This window comes from Rattus norvegicus, chromosome 2, assembly GCF_036323735.1.
Source record: "Rattus norvegicus strain BN/NHsdMcwi chromosome 2, GRCr8, whole genome shotgun sequence".
Lineage (NCBI taxonomy): Eukaryota > Metazoa > Chordata > Mammalia > Rodentia > Muridae > Rattus > Rattus norvegicus.
Genome location: NC_086020.1, coordinates 23,843,404 through 23,863,679, shown reverse-complemented (window position 1 = coordinate 23,863,679; position 20,276 = coordinate 23,843,404). Strand labels below are relative to the sequence as shown.

General features: G+C 41.1%; 1 protein-coding gene across 11 annotated transcripts in view; it reads left to right on the top strand.

Annotated features, from left to right (window-relative positions):
• Atg10 (autophagy related 10) overlaps positions 1 to 19,985 on the top strand; it is a 289,765-nt gene extending 269,780 nt beyond the window's left edge. For 5 of the 11 annotated variants that reach the window (XM_063282566.1, XM_063282568.1, XM_063282567.1 and 2 more), the window contains 3 exons: positions 17,205 to 17,302; positions 17,902 to 18,017; positions 18,313 to 19,985. In XM_063282566.1, coding sequence (XP_063138636.1) covers positions 17,205 to 17,302; positions 17,902 to 18,001 — 198 coding nt within the window. In that variant the 3' untranslated portion in view covers positions 18,002 to 18,017; positions 18,313 to 19,985. Of the gene's footprint in view, positions 1 to 17,204; positions 17,303 to 17,901; positions 18,018 to 18,312 lie in introns of those variants that run through there. The other 6 variants (XM_039103149.2, XM_039103150.2, XM_006231757.5 and 3 more) reach the window with 3 other exon arrangements.
• The last annotated feature ends 291 nt before the right edge of the window (positions 19,986 to 20,276 follow it).

Here is a 20,276-nt window from a genome sequence, read left to right as displayed (position 1 = left end):
AGACATGAGTTCTAATCCACAGAACCCACATGGGAAACTAGGCATAGTCATACACACAGTCATCTCAGGGCCGTGGCAAGCAAGGGACAGGAGGGTCACTAGGGTTTGCTAGCCACAGCTTAGCTTCAGGTTCAGGGAGAGAAACTGTCTTATAGGACCAAGATGGAGAGTGGTAGAGTTGGACCTCTGGTGTCTACACATATGCAGGGTTATGTGCATACAGTACACACACACACACACACACACACACACACACACATTTTCTTTTACATTTTTAAAGGTTAAGATCAGTCCAAACATAGAGTACAAAACAAATAGCGAAGCAGAAGATAACAGTGCTTAGGGAAGATTCCAAAAGCCATGTGTAGCAGGGACTGGCACACAGAGCAGGCACTTACAGAACATACATTTGTTAAACAAAAGGCACCTGAAGCTATGAGCGCATGTGTGCAATGGATCTGGATGGGCATTCACTGGCATCAAATCGTCCTCATCCACTTCGTTCTTTGTTCTCTATTTTCTGAGTTCTGTGTATGACTCATAGATGCTATGAATGTACACCCTAAGTAGATGCTTGCAGGGGAGAAGTCGAGAGTTGAGAGACTGAGGAAAGAGCTATCCTGGGCATCCACTCTGGTTGGACGTAAGAGGAGTTTCAGTGCCATGAGCAACAAGACTGGTGGTGTGAAGGGCCTTTGCCCTCATTACACAAATGACCGTAAACATAGCTCACCATGGTGACCACAAAGCCCTCCTCGGGTGCTGTTGCTAAAGCCAGTACCCCGTCCTGCTGGTGCTCATTCCCCTACACCAGGTGTAGGGTGCGGAAGAAACCTCTCTCCATTTTTTCTCTGTTTGGTTTTTGAGAAGGGGTCTTGCCGTGTAGCCCTGGCTGTCCTAGAGCTTGGCTGTGTAGACCAGGTTGTCCTCTGCCTCCTGCATGCTGGGATTAAAGGCATGAACCACCATACCCAACCTAAGCTTTCTCCATTTCTGAGGGATGTGCTCAGAGTGGAAGCAGTGATCAGTGTGCATTACGAAAGTGGGTGAAAAGAGTGTGTGAAATTGCATTCAAGCCCTCTCGGAGAGCCAAGAGAATTAGGAAATGAACCAAGTAACTCCTCGTGTTTATTACACGCAGGACGAAGGTGCAGTGTTATCATTTCCTCTGATAGTTATATCTAATAGTTCTAAAAGCAATTCATAGTATTCATGTCAGACTTACTTTATGCCACATTTAACCGTCACAAAATTAAATTTCATAAGGGAGTGTGCCTATGTAACTCCCCCGGAGTCCCAGAGATAAAGATCTAACCCATCTCTTCTATTTGCACAGAAAACCATTTCGCAGAATTGTGTTCCAGAGAAATGCTTAGTGAGCTGCAAGCCCAACACCGTCGGCTGTGTGCTTCCTCAAGGATAGTTTGCTTCATGCTCAGTTCAGTCGCACTAACAGCAGATGGTAGCACTTACACGTGAATTTACCTCTCAAACAGATCTCAAAACGAGTAACACGGAAAGAGATCATGGCGGTTTTGATGCCCTTTCATTTCTGGAAAAGGTGTGTTAAACAAATCAAATGTTGGAGTTTAGAATTTTTTCCCCCTTTGATTCCAACATGTAATTCCTAAGTGAACTAAGGATTGCTTTCATCTCTGGGTCTGGCTGTCTACACAGAAAGCAGAAAGTGCACACATTATCTCCTGAGGGGATCAGTTAAAAGAACTGTCCGTTGCAGAAAAGTACCTTTTGAAAAATATTGTCCTGATTGTCTTCACTGGTCATACACCAGAGCGTTTGAAACCCTCTCCCTCACTGTGCTGGATAGTCTTATATATAACTTATAGTCTTATATATAACTTAGCACAAGCAGATGCCATCTGAGAGGAGGAAACTTTAATCAAGAAAATGCCTGCATAAGATCTGGCTGCAGGCAGAGGACTGTCTTATGTCAGTGGGAGAGGATGCACCTAATCCTGTAGAAACTTGACATCCCTTGAAGAGGGATTCTGGGAGTAAGGTGGGGGGAGGGGGTGGGAGAGCATGCTCTCAGAGGCAAAGGGGTGTGTGTGTGTGAAGAACTCTGGGAGTGGGGACTGGGAAAGGAGGCAACACTTGGAATGTAAATGAATAAAATAATTTAAAAAGAGTAAAATAAATATGAATTAAATTCCCAAGCCCCTCCCCCCAAAAAAGATCTGGCTGTAGGCAAACCTGTAGGACTTTTTTTAATTATTGATGAATGTGGGAGGGCCCAGCCCATTGTGGAGGGTGCCATTCCTAGGCTGGTGTCCTGGTTCTATAAGAAAGCAGCCTGAGCAAGCCAGTGAGCAGCAAGCCCCCCATGGCCTCTGCATCAGCTCCTGCCTCCAGGCTCCTGCCCTGTGTGAGTTCTTGCCCTGAATTTCCTTCAGTGATGGAGTGATACCTGGAAGAGTAAGAGAAACAAACCCTTTCCTCCTTCAGTTGCTTTTGGTTATGGTGTTTCGTCACAGCAATAATAGCCTACTAAGACACCTACTTGTTCTGAAAACAAATTTCTAGGCCTAGAGGATCAGGTAACTGAATGGGGCTCAGGAACAAGCATGGAGGGTAACCGGCATTATTAAAGGGTGTGATCACCTAATTGCATCCATCTTGGTCAGGGTGTCTGTTGCTGCAAGGAGACACCATGACCGAAGAGCGAGTTGAGAAGGAAAGAGTCTCTTCAGCTTACACTTCCACATCATAGGCTATCGTTGCAGATGTCAGGGCAGGAACTCTAGCAGGACAGGAACCAGGAGGCAGGAGCTGATGCAGAGGCCATGGAGGGGTGCTGCTTACTGGCTTGCTCACCATGGCTTGCTCAGCTGCTTTCTTATGGAACCCATGACCCAGGGGTGCCAGAGGTGGCACCACACACAATGGCTGGGCTGTTCCCCATTGATCACAAATTGAGAAAGTGCCTTACACTTGGATCTCGTGGAGGTATTTTCTTATTGAGGCTCCTTCCTCTTGAACGACTCTAAATTGTGTTCAGTTGACACACAAAACCTGCCGGCACAGCCATCATCATATCCCATCTTTGTATTCAACCTGGGGGAAGAAACCCTCCGTTATTTAAAACAGCCGTGGCTCAGCAGTCAAGAGCACTTGTTCTTGTAGAGGACTGGGGGAAGCATCCTAACATCCGTGTAATGGCTTACAACTGTCCTAGGCTCTGGTGCCAACAAAGCTGATGCCTTCTTTTAGTTCCCTTGGGTACTGGGTATGCACACAGTGCACATACATGCATGCAGGCAAAACACGTACACATATAAAATAAAAATATTAAATAAGACTTTCAAAAAACAACCCTTTAAGCATGATGCCAAACACTGGTGATTCATAGGGCCTCCAGGAGAGCACAGCCTAAACCAGATATGAGCTGAGCTCTCAGCCTGTCTTAGAGGATGCAGCACTCAGAAGTGACTTGATTGACTCCAGCAGCCTGATTGACTCCACCCACTCCTAAGCCTTGGGGGACTTCAAAGTCCCGATCAAGAAACAACCACTCCTGTCTAGTCAAGCTGTCAACTCGTCTAGACTGCCACTCAACATGTGTACAGACATACAGCAATAGCATCTTCTTGATATGGTTACCAGCCCCTGACTCAGGTATCGCCAGCTGGTCCACTACATGGGATGGAGAGAGAAGGGGAGCTTGGACTTAACCCCACTATACCCCAGAAACGACGTCAGCGTCCCTAAACCCCTCAAATTCTACCTCCTAAATGCTGTCCCATGAAGTCATTTCTTTCTCCCTTTTTATTTTATGTGAGCAAAAAGACTGTTAGGTCACAGATGCTGCCCCTATCCAGGGGACTAGCCATCCCTGAAATCCTATCCAGTGCCTTCACAAAACTGCTAAGCTCCTAGAATGTAGCAGCCCCCAGAGAGTGAGGCAATGGGGTTAATTTCCTAAAATGCAGATTTATAGCTTGTCTAGTATGATTACTAATCTTCTGAAGTCAGAGACTCTTCTCTCCTAGCTCAGACCCCCTACTCTTCAGAGTCTACAAATGTAAAGAATTTCCTTTGTTCTTCAGGTGGCTGTTGCACCTCCTACCCCAGTTCTCTTACTGCCCGTAGTTAGCGTTATTAGAGGACCTGATCATCTGAAAATATTTGGCCAAGATCACTGTAAAAACTGAATTTTGTGGATTCTGTAGCATTACGACCTTCATGATTGGAGCTGAAGAGATGGCCTGGTGGTTAAGAGCACTGGCTGCTCTTCCAGAGGACCCAGACTTGATTTCCAGCATAGTGGATCAGAACCCTCTGTAATTCCAGGTCCAAGAGAGCTCATGCCCTTGACCTCTGTAGGCACCTGTACTCACATGCATATACCCACACACAGACACACACTTAATACCTCATTTTTAAAAATTAAATTCTTAAACCAAAGATCTTCAGGAGCTAGTAGTGTTCATGTCTGTAATCCCAGCACTTGAGAGGTAGAGTGTAGTAGAGCCAGAGTTCGGGGTCATCCTCTACTGTGTAATGAGTTCAAGACCAGCCTGGACTACAGAATGCTCTGTGCCACAGAAAAAGAAGTAGTGGTGGGATGTAGAGATAGCCTTGGGCACATGCCTAAAATATCAGCGCTTTGGAGGCAGATTCTGGAGGCTCAGAAGTTCAGTCATTCTCTGCCCCACGTGTAGTTTGAGGCCAGCCCAGGTTACATGAGATCCTGTCTCCAAAAATCTGTCTCCGTGGAAGTAACCACATTTTTTAATTAAAAAAAATGCTTTGACCTTACTTTGATTTTGTCATAAATCAATTGAAAATTACATAAGAATTATTGCTAAAAGAATAAATGAGAAAATATATGCATTTAAATCACTCCAAGCAAGCAACATTTTTCTGTACAGTGTGAGTGCTCTTGGTTTCGTAATGATTCAGAGCCTCGTATTCCCCAATCCCATGTACAGACTCGATATTCCTGACCCAAATGTCTGAAATAGGAAAGGCTCTGAAATATAAAACTTTTTGAACATCAACAAAAGTTTCAAATTTTGGAGCATTGTGAAGTCAGGTTTTATATGAGAAACGCTCGACTTGTAAAAGGTCTGAAAATATTCCCAAACCTCCAAACTTGTGAGGTTTCTGTTCCCAGGCATTTAGGATAAAGGAAATAAAAATTTACTTTCAGCATTTTAAAAATTAATACTCCATCTGTTTCTTAAAAGTAGTTAAGGATCTGGTTAATTTTCTCCAACTAAGAGGAGCAAATACTGTTTAGAAAGCATTGCATGTTAAAACACGTACAGTTTAACTATCTAATCGATTAAGGATATTTTCAACACATTGCTAGAAGATTCTCATGGTCAGCCACATACTTCAAGGGTTTTATAGTCTTTGGAGTCTAAATGCTCTCCCAGCCAAACCTCTTACTAACATTCCAATGACAGCGTACTGCTGGGTCCCGCTTTGGTTCCGACATGGAAACTCCTGAGCAGTCTGCCCTTCCTTCCTCTCTCTCCTCAGTACTGCCACTGTCTCTGCCACATCCACACAGGTTATAGCCCAACACAACAATGCATTACTTTTTCTTTTAGAATTATATGTCATTTAAATAAATTGAGAGAAGAAAAATGTCATATTCTGTGTTTTGAAACAGGGCGTCACTGTGTAGCCCAGGCTGGCCTTGAGCTTCCTTACCTTACATCTCAGTCTCTAGAGTGGGGGTGGGGATACAAGCATGTGCCACCACGCCTGGCTTAACTACAACCTTTATCATGTAAGAAGCTTGTCTTTATCTTTTCTTTTTTTCTTGTGAATTTGAGTTTTCCTTTCATAATATTTACTAAAAGACCTCCCTTACTGTACATTATGACAGATCTTGCAACAAGCAATTCTTAGCCCATCACCCCAGAAGCATATATGCACTACCTTTATTTCTGAAGGTAGGGTTGCTGAATAAAGTGTTAGGGTACATTATGAGGGTCTCTCTGCAGACTAATTAGTCAGTCCTGTGGGATCATTCCTCTTTTTTCAAAACATTTTTTTTCTTTTATTACAAAATAGAATCTTATCCCCTAAAGGTATAGAAACTACACAGAAAGATCAACCGAATCAACAAACCTGAACCCTTGGGGCTCTCAGAGTCTGAACCACAAACCAAAGAACTTACACGAGCTGGACCTAGGCCTCCCTGCACATATGTAGCAAATGTCTTCATATCTGCTACAAATGTAGCAGATAGGTCTTCATGTGGGTTCTGAACAACTAGAGTAGGGGCTGTCCCAAAAGCTGATTGATGCCTGTCCATAGGAAATGCTTGTCTCACAGGACTGCCTTGTCTGGCCTTAATGGGCGAGGATGTACCTAACCTCAAGAAGACTTGAAGTGCCAGAGTTGGGGGGTGTAGATAAACAGGGGACCCCCAACCCCTCAGAGAAGAAGGAGATGAGGGGATAGGGGGATAAGGGAAAGATTATGGTAGAAGGTGGGCATTGAGTGGGATGTAAAATGAAGAAGTAAAAATAAATAAATAAGGGGTTGGGGATTTAGCTCAGTGGTAGAGCGCTTGCCTAGGAAGCGCAAGGCCCTGGGTTCGGTCCCCAGCTCCGAAAAAAAGAACCAAAAATAAACAAACAAACAAACAAATAAATAAATAATAGATTCTTTTCTCAAATGATATATCCTAATCATGATTTTTCCCTCCATCTACTCCTTCCAGTTCCTCACCACCTGCCCTCCAGATCCACCCCTTTCTGTCTCACATTAGAAAAGAACAGGTTTCTACGAGATAGTGATCAAACACAACAAAACAAAATGTAATAACATGAAGCAAAAACTATCATATGGGTGTTGGACATGGTGACCCATCAGGGACAGGAGTCCCAAGAGCGGGCACAAGAGTCGAAGACCCACAAGTCATGAGTCCATAACAATATTAAGCCAATATTAAGCTAATAGATAGAATATTTATGGAAAAACCTGGTGCAGACCCATGTAAATACTGTGCTTGCTGTGAAAGCTCACAGTCCTTGCTTAGTTGCTTCAGAGGGCCTGGTCTCCTGGTGTCCTCCATTCCCCCGACTCTTAAAATTATTTCACCTCCTCCACAGAATTCCCTGAGCTCTGAAGGGAGAGATTTGATGGAGACCTCCAAACTAGACTCTCCCTCTAGGTCTTTGCATCTGTTCCCATCTACTGCCAGTGGAAGCCTCTCTGATGATGACTGCAGAAGGCACTAGTCTATGAGTATAGCAGAATATCATTAGGAATAATTTTGTTGAGTGTTTGACCAGTCATATTTGGTTTTGCCCCACATCACTGGGCTATCTAGTCTCTAGTTCTTGATTACCCAAGCAGTGCGTTGGGTGTGTGTTTCATCCCAAGGAGTGGTCTTAAATCAAATCAAACATTGGAGAGTTGACTTCTCCCAACAGTTCTGGGCCACCATTGCCCTAACATATTTTGCAGGCAGGACAGACTGTAGGATTAAGGTTTTGTAGCTGGGTTGGTATCCATGGTTCTATTTTGGTAGCCTGCAGAGGACCTTTCCTACCAAAGAGACTAGAATATAGGAGTGAAGACTCCAGGTAGGCACCAGCTCTACTTCTTCCCATTTAATGAGTTGTAGTCGACAATGAGGCCCCACTGTCAGTTTGCAGAGATCAACCCTTTGTCTTAGCATCATCCTTGGTTGTTGAGGGATTTCCATGAGACCTCCTTGGCCAAAAACTCAATTGATGCAAACCAGTCTCACCACTGAAGTCTTACCTAACAATAGGAGATTAACAGTTGAGACTCTGTCCCTATTACTAGACCCTCATTAGGATCACCTTCATGGATTCCAGGAAGTTTCTACTGCACTAGGTTCTCACACCCCCTCCAATTTCAGCAGTCTCTCCCCAGACTCTCTCCTTCTATCCTATCTTCCCCCTCCACCAGATCCCTCCCATTGCTACCTCTACCCATCTCCAGTCCACCCATGAAATTTATTTTCCCTTCCCAGAGGGATCTATATATTCCCCCTACATCCCTCCTTTATATAACCTCTATGGGTCTATGGATTGTAGCTTGGTTATCATTTACTTAATGGCTAATGTCCACTTGCAAGTAAATACATATCATATTTATCTTTGGGGCTCTGAGTTACCTCACTTAGGATGATTTTTTTTCTAGTTCCATTCATTTGCATGCAGATTTCATGATGATATTTTTTTAACTGCTGAGTAATACATCATTGGACAAATGTACCACATTGTGTTTTTTCATTCTTCTGTTGAGGGACATCTAGATTGTTTCCAGTTTCTGGCTATAATAAGGCCTCAATGAACATGGTTGAGCAGGTCCTTGTGGCAGGATGGAATGTCCTTTGGTTATATGCCCAAGAGAAGTATAGCTGGGTCTTGAAGTAGATTGATTCTCAACTTTCTGAGGAATGGCTATATTGATTTCCATAGTGGCTGTACAAGTTTTCCCTCTCCCCAGCAATGGCGGAATATTCCCCTTGCTCCACATCTTCACAAGCACGAGTGTCACTTGTATTATTGATCTTAGCCATTCTGACAGGTATAAGATGGCTGAGAATGTTGAACATATTTTTAAATGTTTCTCAGCCATGCGAGATTCCCCTTTTGAGAATTATCTGTTTAGATGTGTTCCCCATTTTTATTGGATATTCGGTTTCTTTTTATGTCTAGATTCTTGAGTTCTTTTTATATTTTGGATATTAGTCCTCTATCAGATGTGAAGTTGTTATAAAATCTTCCCATTCTATGAGCTACTGTATTATCCTCTTTGCCTTACAGAAGTTTTCATTTTCAAGAGGTCCCATTTTATAAATCGTTGATCTTAGTGACTGTGTTATCTATGTTTTCTTCAGAAAGTTGTCTTCTGTGTCAATGTACCCAAGGCAATTCTCCACTTTCTCTTCTATCAGGATCAGTGTATCTGGTTTTATGTTGTGGTCTTTGATACACTTGGACTTGAGGTTCATGCAGGTGATATATATGGATCTATTTACACTCTTCTTTATACAGACATCCAATTTAACCAGCACCATTTGTTACCGATACCATCTTTTTTCCATGGTGTATTTCTGACTTCCTTATCAAAACTCAGGTGTCCATATTTTGGATTTATGTCTAGATCTTTAATTTGATTCCACTGATGAATGTGTCTCTTTTAATGCCAATACCATATATATTTTTTTTTTTTGCTGCTATTGCTCTGTAGTACAATGTGAAGACAGGGATTGTGATACCTCCAGCAGTCCGTTTATTGTTCAGATTTGTATTTTTGGTTTTCCATATGAGATTAAGATTTGTCAAGGTCTGTAAAGAATTGTTCAAATTTTGATGGAGAGTATATTTAATCTGTAGATTGCTTTTGGTAGGATGGTCATTTTTACTATGTTAATATTACCGATCCATGACCATAGAAGATCTTTTCCATCTTCTGATATCTTCTTCAACATCTTTGTCCAAAGACTTGAAGTTTACGCAAGATATTTTACATAGTTTGAGGCTATTGTGAAAGGTCTTGTTTCCCTGATTTCTTTTTCAGTCCATTTTTCATTTGTGTAAAGAAGAGTTACTGACTTTTCATTTTTTTCTTTTTTTTTTAGTTAATCTTTTATTCAGCCCCTCTTTTGAAGGTATTTTTCATCTGTAGGAGTTCCCCAGTGGAATTTTTAGGGTCAATTATGTAAACTTGTTGTTTCATCTGCAAATAACTATGTTTTGACTTCTTCCTTCTCAATTTATATCCTTTTGATTTCCTTCAGTTGTTTTATTCCTCTAGATAAAACTTCAAGTAATATATTAAATAAGTATCGAGAAAGTGGACAACCTTCTCTTGTTCCTGATTTTAGTGGAATTTTTTTGAGTTTCTCTCCATTTATTTGATATTGGCTAAAGGCTTGCTATATAAATTGCTTTCATTATGTTTAGTGTATAAGATATGTCCCTTATATCCCAAATCTCTCCAGGACTTTCATCATGAAGGGGTGATGAATTTTGTCAAAGGCCTTTTTTAACGAAATTATGGTGTCATTTCTGTCTTTAAGTTTGTTTATATGGTGATTACATTTACTGATTTTCTTATATTGAGCCATCCCTGCCTCTCTGAGATGAAGCTTACTTAATTATGTTGGATAATCTTTTTGATGTGTTCTTGGATTCAGTTTGCCAGTATTGAGTATTTTTGCATTTATGTTTGTAAGGGAAATTGATTGTGCTTCTCTTTTTTTGTGATTCTTTATGTGATTTGGTTATCAGAGTAAATGTGCCCTCATAAGAATGAATTGGAGAGGGGCTGGGGATTTAGCTCAGTGGTAGAGCGCTTACCTAGGAAGCGCAAGGCCCTGGGTTCGGTCCCCAGCTCCGAAAAAAAAAAAAAAAAAAGAACCAAAAAAAAAAAAAAAAAAAAGAATGAATTGGAGATTATTTGTTCTGTTCTGTGAAATAAATTGAGGAGTATTGGTGTTAACTGTTATTTGAAAGTCTGATAGAATTCTACCCTAAATCCATCTGGCCACAAGCTTTTCTTGGTTGGGAGACTTTTAATGACTGCTTCTATTTCCTTAGCTGTCATAGGTCCATTTAAATTGTTTTTTCTGATCTTGATTTAACTTTGGTAAGTGTAACCTACTGAGAAAATTATCCATTTCTCTTAGATTTTCCAACTTGGTGGAGTACAGGCTTTTAAAGTATGTCCTTATAATTCTCTGGATTTCTTTGGTGTTTGTTATACATCACAAACACACACCCCTTTTAGTTTCTGATTTTGTTAATTTGGATATTCTTTCCGTGGATAAGGATTTGTCCATTTTGTTGATTTTTCTCAATGAACCACCTTTTGGTTTCATTAATTCTTAGTGTTACTCTTTGCTTCCTTTTTATTGATTTCAGCTTTCGGTTTCATTGTTTCTTGCCATCTACTTTGGTGTGCTTACTTCTTTTTGTTCTAGAGCTTTCAGGTGTGCCATTAAGTTGCTAGTATGAGATCAGTCCAATGTTTTTGTAGGCTCTTAGTACTGTAAACGTTCCTCTTAGCCTTCTTTCATTCTGTTTAGGTATGCTATGTGCTCATTTTCATTGAATTCTACAAAGTCTTTGGTTTCTTGCTTTATTTCTGTCCTCACCTATGTTTGATTTAGTAGAGAGGTGTTCAGTTTCTATGAAATTATAAGCTTTCTTTTATTGGTGATACCCATCTTTAATCTCTGGTCTTATGATCGTATGCAGGTAGTTATTTCTATTTTTTTCTGTCTGTTGAAACTTGTTTCTGAGTATGTGGCCAATTTTGGAGAAAATTTTATGAGGTGCTAAGAGGAAGGTGTATTCTTTTGTGTTTTGGGTAAAATGTTCTCTAAATATCTGTTTGGTTCTTTTTGCTTATAATGTCTGTAGTTGTCTGTTTAGTTTGTGTCTGGATGATCTGTCCATTGGTGGGAGTAGGGGATTGAAGTCTCCCAAAATCAGTGTGTGAGGGTCAATTTGTGATTTTGACTATAATAGTGCTTTTATTACATGTTAAGAATTAAAATGTTGGGGTTGGGGATTTAGCTCAGTGGTAGAGCGCTTGCCTAGCAAGCGCAAGGCCCTGGGTTCGATCCCCAGCTCTGAAAAAAAGAAAAGAAAAGAAAAAAAGAATTAAAATGTCCCATTGGTAGATTTTTCTTTCGTTGAGTATGTAGTGTCCTTCACCATCTGTTTTTATTAGTTTTAGTTTCAAATCTCTCTCTCTCTCTCTCTCCCTCTCCCTCTCCCTCTCTCCCTCCCCCTCTCCCCTCCCCCCTCTCTCTCCCTCTCCTCCTCTCCTTCCCCCTCTCCCCTCCCCCTCTCTCTCCCTCTTCCTCCCCCTCTCCCCCTCTCCCCTTCTCTCCCTCTCCCTCATTCTCACTCTCTTAAATATTAGAATAGCTATACCAGCCTTCTGCTTTTTTCCAGTTGCTTGGAATATCTTTTTCCAACCCTGAGGTAATGTCTATCCCTGATGTTGAGGTGTGTATCTTGTGTGCAGCAGAAGGATGGATCCTGTTTTCAAATCCATCTTGTTATTCTGTTTTTTAATTTGGGAATTGAGACCATTGATGTTGATAGATATCAATGACCAGTGATAGTTGATTCTTGTGATTTGCTCTTGCTGCTGGTGATGGTGGAAGTGGTGTATTTATGCTTCCCTTCTTTTGGTTTTGCTGGTGTGAGATTATTTATTTCCTGTGTTTTCAAGGGTATAGTTAACCTCTTTGAGTTAGAATTTTTCTTCTATTGCCTTCTGTAGAGTTAGATTTGTAGATAGATATTGTTAACATTTGACTTTATCATGGAATATCTTGTTTTCCCCTTCCATGATTGAAAGCCTTTCTGGGTATAGTAGTCTAGACTGGCATCTGTGGTCTCTTAAAATCTGTAGCACAGGCTTTTCTGACTTTTAGAGTCTCCATTGAGAAGTCAGGTGTGATTCTGATATTTCTGCTTTTATATGTTACTTGTTCCTTTTCCCTTGCAGCTTTTTCTTTCTTCGTTTTGTATATTTAGTGTTTTGATTATTATGTGCTGTGGGAGGGGTGTCTTTTCTGGTCCAATCTATTGGTGTTCCATTTGCTTCTTGTACCTTTATACTCATATCCTTTTTTAGGTAAGGAAATTTTTCTTCTATGACTTTGTTGAAGACATTTTCTGGAACTTTGAGCTTAGGTTTCTTCTCCTTCTTCTATTCCTATTATCCTGTCCCAGATTTCCTGGATATTTTGTGCCAAGAAGTTTTTGGACTTAACATTTTCTTTGATGATGTATCCATTTCTTCTGTCATATCTTCAATGCCTGAGATTCTCTCTTCCATCTCTTGTATTCTGTTGGTGAAGCTTTCCTCTGTAAATGTTTAAGATTTTCTCGGCTTTGGACTCTTAACCATCTGACTGTGATATGTCTACTGTTACATCTGTCACCAAAGTGTATGAATTTTTAGCCAATCTCTCTTTGAATATTTAGTATACTCCTTTCTCCTCTCTTCAGATTCCTATTACATGTATGTTGCTGTAGTCAAGTCTGACCACGAGGTGTGAGGGGCTCATTTCCCCCACAGTTTTTCTCCTCTTTTTCAAAGCGAATATTTCTTTTAACATGTCTTCAAATCCACTGACTCTTTCTCCTGCAGTCTCACATCTGTTGATGAACTTACCCTGCATTGCGCAGTGAGTGCGACATTTCTGTAGGCCTCCTCCCGAGCTGTCTTTCCCTCCAGTGACGCCACCATTTGCACAGTCATCACCATCACCTTCCTGTTTAATTCTGTAAACAAATTCAAGTCTGTGGACATAGCTGTATAGCTGCTTTGAAATCTTTGCAAATCCAATGACTTGGCCCACTCAGAGTTCATATTTATTTTTAAATGAATCACCCTATGTGGTTTCTTCATATGCGTCATAAATTTCTTTTGAAAACTGGACACTTTGAATGACATATTACAACAATCCCAGATTCTGGACTATTATTATTATTTTTTTTTTGCTATTGTTGCTGTCATTTCTGTTTGGCTTTAGTAACTATCCTGGACTTTGATTTCAGAAATGGTCCCCCTCTAAGTATAACCATTGATATGTCTGTTATTTTTCTTTTTAATTCTGTTTTGTTGTTGGTTTTGGTTTGTTTGAGACAACGTCTCAATGTGCTGCTCAGGCTGGTGGGGATCATGATCCTCCTGCCTCAATCTTCCAAAAGGATGAAATTATACCCATAGTCTATCTCTGTGTCTGTGTCTGTCCTTGTGTCTGGCTCTTTATTTTCATTTAAAACAGTTTTGCCTGCCTTCCTCAGAGTGACACAGCTATATCTGCATAGTTTACAGGTTGATAGAGATTGTATTCAGCACATTGAGCCCATAAACTCTATGACATACAGCCTCCCTTTTTTGCCACTGGCTAATATATGGGTGAAGTGCCCTCAAACTTAAGATCCTCCACTTCAGGATCTCTGTGTTACAGTGTTTGGCTTACCAGTTACTTGCAGCCTCCCGTGCCAGAGCTGGAGAGCTCCTTCTTTAGATCAGGTTCTGTGATTGGTATTGATAGCTTCTCAACAGTGGCCAGGATCATCACAGCCCGTCTGACAGCACAACTGCTGCTTCCTGTGGCCAGAGAGTGAGCTCTGGCAAAGCCACCAGTGAGGAGAGCCAGGATCTGGTACAAGGAATAGGAAGTATTCAAAGCAAGAAGGCTGCAAGATTTCCTCTGTTTCTAATTCAAAACCCTTGAGCTAATCATAAACTATACTTCTCAAAAGTTTTATTTGCCTTTGCTTGTTGATTCCTAGTCCCTGGAAATAGTTTGTGTGGAACTGATGTTTGACAGTTTCATTCAGGTTTGTACTTACTTTGAGAGGAGAGGAGTTGCTAGCCCATTTTGTCACAGTGGGGGGGGGTCTGTTCCCCTTCACTGTTATTTCTCTTCCCTTTTTGTAATATTTTTATTAATTCTTTAATAATTTCATAAATGAGCCATGTGTCAGGGTTTACACCTTTAGTTCCGGCACTTGGGAGAAGAGACATTTGGATCTCTTGAGTTTGAGGCCAGCCTCATCTACACAGTGAGTTCCAGGACAGCCAGGTCTACAGAGATAAAATCTGTCTTGAAAAAGCAAACAAACAAACAAACAAACAAAAAAAGAATTTCATAAACGTATTTTCAGTATCTTTACACCCCAGCTCCTCCCCTTATTCTATCCTCTCTTATCAAACTTTGACATTCCTCCTCCTCCTCCTCCTCCTCTTCCTCCTCCTCCTTCTCCTCCTCCTCCTCCTCCTCCTCCTCCTCCTCTTCCTCCCCCCCCTCTTCCTTGGCTTCTTCTGCATCTGCTTCTGCTTCTTCTAAGACTTCACATTGTTTATGTCCATAAACTGGCAGAAGAATGATCTGTAGCTTATAGCTAATCCTTCCCCTATAGAGAATATGGAATTACACCATAGGGGATTTCAGTTACAGAAACAGCCCTGTTCATTTGAGAGACAAAGGGGAGGGGAAGTCAGAAGGGAAAGAAATATTGCAGATCATTCATTTTCACATACTGTGTTGTGCTCACAGAACATGTGCCCACTGACCCTGGGAGGAAGGTAGCCTGCTGAAGCAATTAACACACTAACCAAATTTCAGCTTAAATATACAAATGATTTTGGTTCCTTGACAAGGAAGTAAGGGAAATGCTTTGTTTTGACTGTCAAGTTACTGGTCTTCATGTACATCACTGAAGAAAAATTAAAATAATTATAAGCCAATTAGAAACACTGGCTAACAGACAGAGCCAAGGAAATTTATCTAATTTATAGTGTCTGAATGGCGTGTGTGTCCCATTGTGCTCAACAGAACATCAGCTCCTGTAAAAGTATCTGTTATTTGCCTAATATTCTTGTCATTTTGGAGGCCTATTGCCTCTATCTGCTAGCCTAGGCCTAATCCTGGAAGCTTCTAACCTCTGTACCATGTTATCTAGGCCTAGAATGTTTTCAGCCTCTGAGACTTACTGCTGAATAAGCAAGCTCACCCTTTCTTGTTCTTTCTGAACTCTGGCTGGGTGATTCAGCTAAGCTGCTCTGGTTTAAAGTCTACTCCAACCTTACTGATTCAATGTGGCTTCTCTCTTGGCCTCTGACTGAATTGATCTGCTTGGCTTCATACTAATTTTGGCAACCTGTTCTAATCTTTTGGCTACTTATTCTCTGGCTCATTCTGTCTTCACTGTGTCTAGCTTGTTGTCTCTCTGCAACCTGTCTCTCTATTATTGTCCTGGTAAAACTGCCTTCTCTCTCTCTATGTACTACTCCCTCAAATAGCTTCTCTTTCCTCTTTCTTCTTGTGAGAGTTGAGCATATCCTATTCTGTCAGATCTTTCTCTCATTCGTCATTTTTCCTGCCACTGAATTAGATGCCACTTTCAAACAGGTATGCTTCTTTCTACTAACTAACTTCACTTTTATTATTTGGGATTAAAGGTGTGTACTAAGGTCATATCTATTCTCCAGCCAGAGGGATGAAAGGTGTGTGCTAAGGGATGAGTCACACCACAACTAGACAGTGTTTTTTCACAACCTTTGTCATGTTTGGATTATAATTGTATTTCAAAGTAGAAAGTCAACCTGAATGCTAATCAGTTAATTGGAATTTAAGTTAGATGTTTATCTTAAAAGAGCAGAGCTAGTGATCTGGCTTAGTGATATTCTACTGCTGTGAAGAGGCACCATGACCATGGAAAATCTTTTTTTTTAAAAGATTTATTTATCTTATTTATATGTGAATATGCTGTAGTTGGCCTTCATACACTTCAGAAGAGAGCATCCTATTACAGATGGTTGTGAGCCACCATGTGGTTGCTGGGAATTGAACCCAGATCTTCTGGAAGAGCAGTTAGTGCTCTTAACCACTGAGCCATCTCTCCAGCCTGGAAACTCTTATAAAAGGAAGCATTTAGTTGGAGACTTGCTTCCAGTTTCAGAGGTTTAGTCTGTTATCGTCATGGTGGGAGCGTGGTAGCATGCAAGCAGTAATGGAGAGCCATCATGATCCAGAGGCTGAAAGAGAACCTGTGCCTGGCATGAGCTTCTGAAACCTCAAAAGCACATTTCCTCTAACAAGGCCACACCTCAGAATCCTTCTTTTTTTAAGATTTATTCATGTATCTTATTTATATGTGTACAACTGTAGCTGTCTTCAGACACACCAGAAGAGGGCATTGGATCCCATTACAGATGGTTATGAGCCACCATGTGGTTGCTGAGATTTGAACTCAGGACCTCTGGAAAAGCAGTCAGTGCTCTTAACCGCTGAGCCATCTCTCCAGCCCTCATAATCCCTAAACAGTACCATTCCTTGAGGGTTAAGCATTCAAATATAGGAGCCTAAGGGACCCATTCTCATTCGCACCACCACAGTGGGTAAAAGCACTTATAACCAAGCCAAATGACATCAAATGGCATGAGGTCAAGCCCCAGAACCCACATGATAAAAGGAGAGAAACAACTCCTGCAAGTTGTCCTCAGATCTCCACATGTGTGCATATGTGCACATGCTTCCTGTGTCCAAACACACGCACACGCACACACATACATGCACACACACATGTACATAGTTTGGAGGAAAAGAGATGGCATACAGATTTTAAATAATAAAAAGGAAAGCAGATTGTTTAGCTTTTTTCAAGTAGTTCCCAGTGACAGTTTGGATTTTTTTACAGGAGCATCCAATACTTGGGCAACCATTTTTTGTTCTACATCCCTGCAAGACAAATGAATTCATGACTGCTGTGCTAAAGAATTCACAGAAAATCAATAGGTAAGAAACACCATCAAGACTCATGGTACTCTACTCTGATTTTAAAAGTGTAAATCTTTTTGTGTGACTCTAAAAGCCAGGCTAAAATAAGAAATATTCTTTCTAATAGTAATAGTAAACACATCGATTTTGTCTGTGTGCTAGGTGTTCGAGTTTAGATATATGAGCACACTGGGCTTTTATAACACCCCAATAACTTTTAGTTAATTTTCAGAGAAGAAAGGTAAAGGCGCAGAGGAGTTAAGCGACTCTAGCAAAGTCACGAAGTTAGTTTGGTGTAGGACTGGGATTTGAATACAGGCAGCGCCAGGATTTTAACTACTTGCTCAACAGATGTTATAAATTCGAATGGAAACTTGGGGCCATCATGAGGAGTCCAAGGCCTAGTTCTCTTTTCCAATTTAACTACCTTGAGAGATCTTCATACCCTTGAATCACAAATCCAACTTACACCACCATGTAGATGGCATCAGGGGCTCGGCTGTTCCAGGCAAACCTCAGGGAAAGGCTTCATTTTTCTTCCTTCTGGCCACTCGCTGGCTTGCCATCAGAAACTATCATGGAACATTTGTATTACATATATCTTACTTGTTTCCTAGAAATGTCAACTACATCACATCATGGCTGAGCATCGTGGGACCAGTTGTTGGTCTGAATTTACCTCTGAGCTACGCCAAAGCAACATCACAATCTGAGTGATCTGTGAACAAGCAAGGTAAAGAGAAAAGCCTGGGTCTCATTCTTTGTTCTTAGAAAGATGACGGTGTCTCTCTTACCCTTAGCTAAACCCAGGGTCTGGGGTCAGTTTGCATTGTCTTCATTGGGGTGCGCCCTGGCTTGGTCACTCGTGTTCCAACAGTGACCTGTCCAGGTATCTGGGAAGGGTTGTATTTTGTTACAGAGAGCATCCCCACAACTGCAGGTGGTTTTATTTTATGGACACTGTTCTTGAAATAAGACTTTACTGCTCTTTTTCATTCTCTTTGCTTTTGTTTTCTCCTTGTTTTCAGATCTGCTGATCCTAGAAACTGCAGCATGAAGGATAGCAAGAGCTCTGCCTGGGAAGCCTCAGCTTTCATGGAAATGGGACTGCAGTATCTCATGTCACCAAGATTTGATGCGGAGTTCTTTCCTCAGAAAGAAGACATCTGCAAAACCTGTTTGCTTGGGATAGTGGTTGTATGGAAGGAACAAGTCACGGATTCAGATCACTATAAACAACAAAGATGAACCTATTTCAGTGGTGATGTCATTGCTGGCATCATCAAGGCTCACACAGGTTCTTTTTGCCTTGGCACAGTTCTTCTGTTGTGGAGATTGATGGGGAAGTATATTTGTGTGCTTGCTTTAGTGTACAATGTGTGAAAATTAAAATGTAGAACTTGCCTGTTTCTGAAAATTAATGTTATACATTTGACCCATCTTAAATTATTCTCCAACAGTCAAACTCAGGAGCAATGGGTTATTTCTCAATTACTCACCAAAAAAAAAAAAAAAAAGTGTGTGTGTGTGTGTGTGTGTGTGTGTGTGTGTACATAGAAAATTAGATACAGAATAAAGAATAACTGATCATTTTAATATAATGATGTATTTTACAAGCCAGGTATAGAAAGGTAACTACAGGTTTTTAAAATAGCTATAAAAAACATTCAAGCATTGCAAATGCTTTTTTTTTAATAAAAATAACACAGTTGTTTTTCCTTCTATGTGTGAGACCCATGACTGTTCTGCTGCAATACTGCAGGCTTTTGTGTAAGTCTTCATAGCCCTACAATGTTCTTTCTAATATGAGAATAACAAGCTGTCTCATAATGTTGCTGTGAGAACTATATGAAGTCATTAACACACAACTATTGAAACACGTATACAAATATTAATTAAATGTTCACCTGCTGCATAATTGACTACTGTTAATTTAGCCCATAACGTGTTTCCTAGCCAGCAAGGCATCAAGACAAACCATATCTGGAGGAATTACAGGTTTCTTTGTTTCAGATTTTCGTTTCCTAGAAGATGAAAGTTAAGTGGAAAGTACAATGGTTATAGTTGCTTCTGTGAAGTGTGCCCTGCAGAATCACCTGAGAATGCCTTATACCTACAAATGCCAGGTCTACCTTCTGGAACATCCTGACTGGGGTGACCTTGGCAGCCATGCTCCCTGGAAAACCTCTGCTGTGGATTAACCATTACCATAGCATTGATTTATGCTCCACTGGTCCAGCAAGCCCTGCTGATTCTCTAAAGGATACACTTGCTTCCTGGTGTTTGTCAGCACAAGGTTCCACCATAGCCTGATAAACTCATTAATATAATGTACTGGCGGATAATACCTGTACTGGCTGGTTTTATGTGTCAACTTGACACAAGCTGGAGTTATCACAGAGAAAGGAGCCTCCCTTGAGGAAATGCCTCCATGAGACCCAGCTGTAAGGCATTTTCTCAATTAGTGATCAAGGAGGGAAGACCCAGCCCATTGTGGGTGGTACCATCCCCGGGCTGGTGGTCTTGGGTTCTATAAGAGAGCAAGCTGAGCAAGCCAGGGGAAGCAAGCCAGTAAGTAACATCCCTCCATGGCCTCTGCATCAGCTCCTGCTTCCGGACCTGCGTGAGTTCCAGCCCTGACTTCCTTTGGTGACGAACAGCAATTGTGGAAGTGTAAGCTGAATAAATCCTTTCCTTCCCAGTTGTTTCCTGGTCGTGATGTTTGTGCAGGAATAGAAACCCTACTGATGCAATACTATAAGCTGAAGATATGTTTAATAAAACTAACTTATTGAGCATTGTAGTCTAGCTACCCATCTTATTTTTTAACTTTTATACTTTTATTTGTTTTATCTGTATATAAGCACAGGAAAGAACACTTGCCACATAACACTTGTGAGAAGGAGGGACAGCTTATGAGATGGGGTATTCTCCTTCCACTCTGTGTCCTAGGAATCAAACTCAGGGCATCAGGCTAGGCCTTGGATGTCTT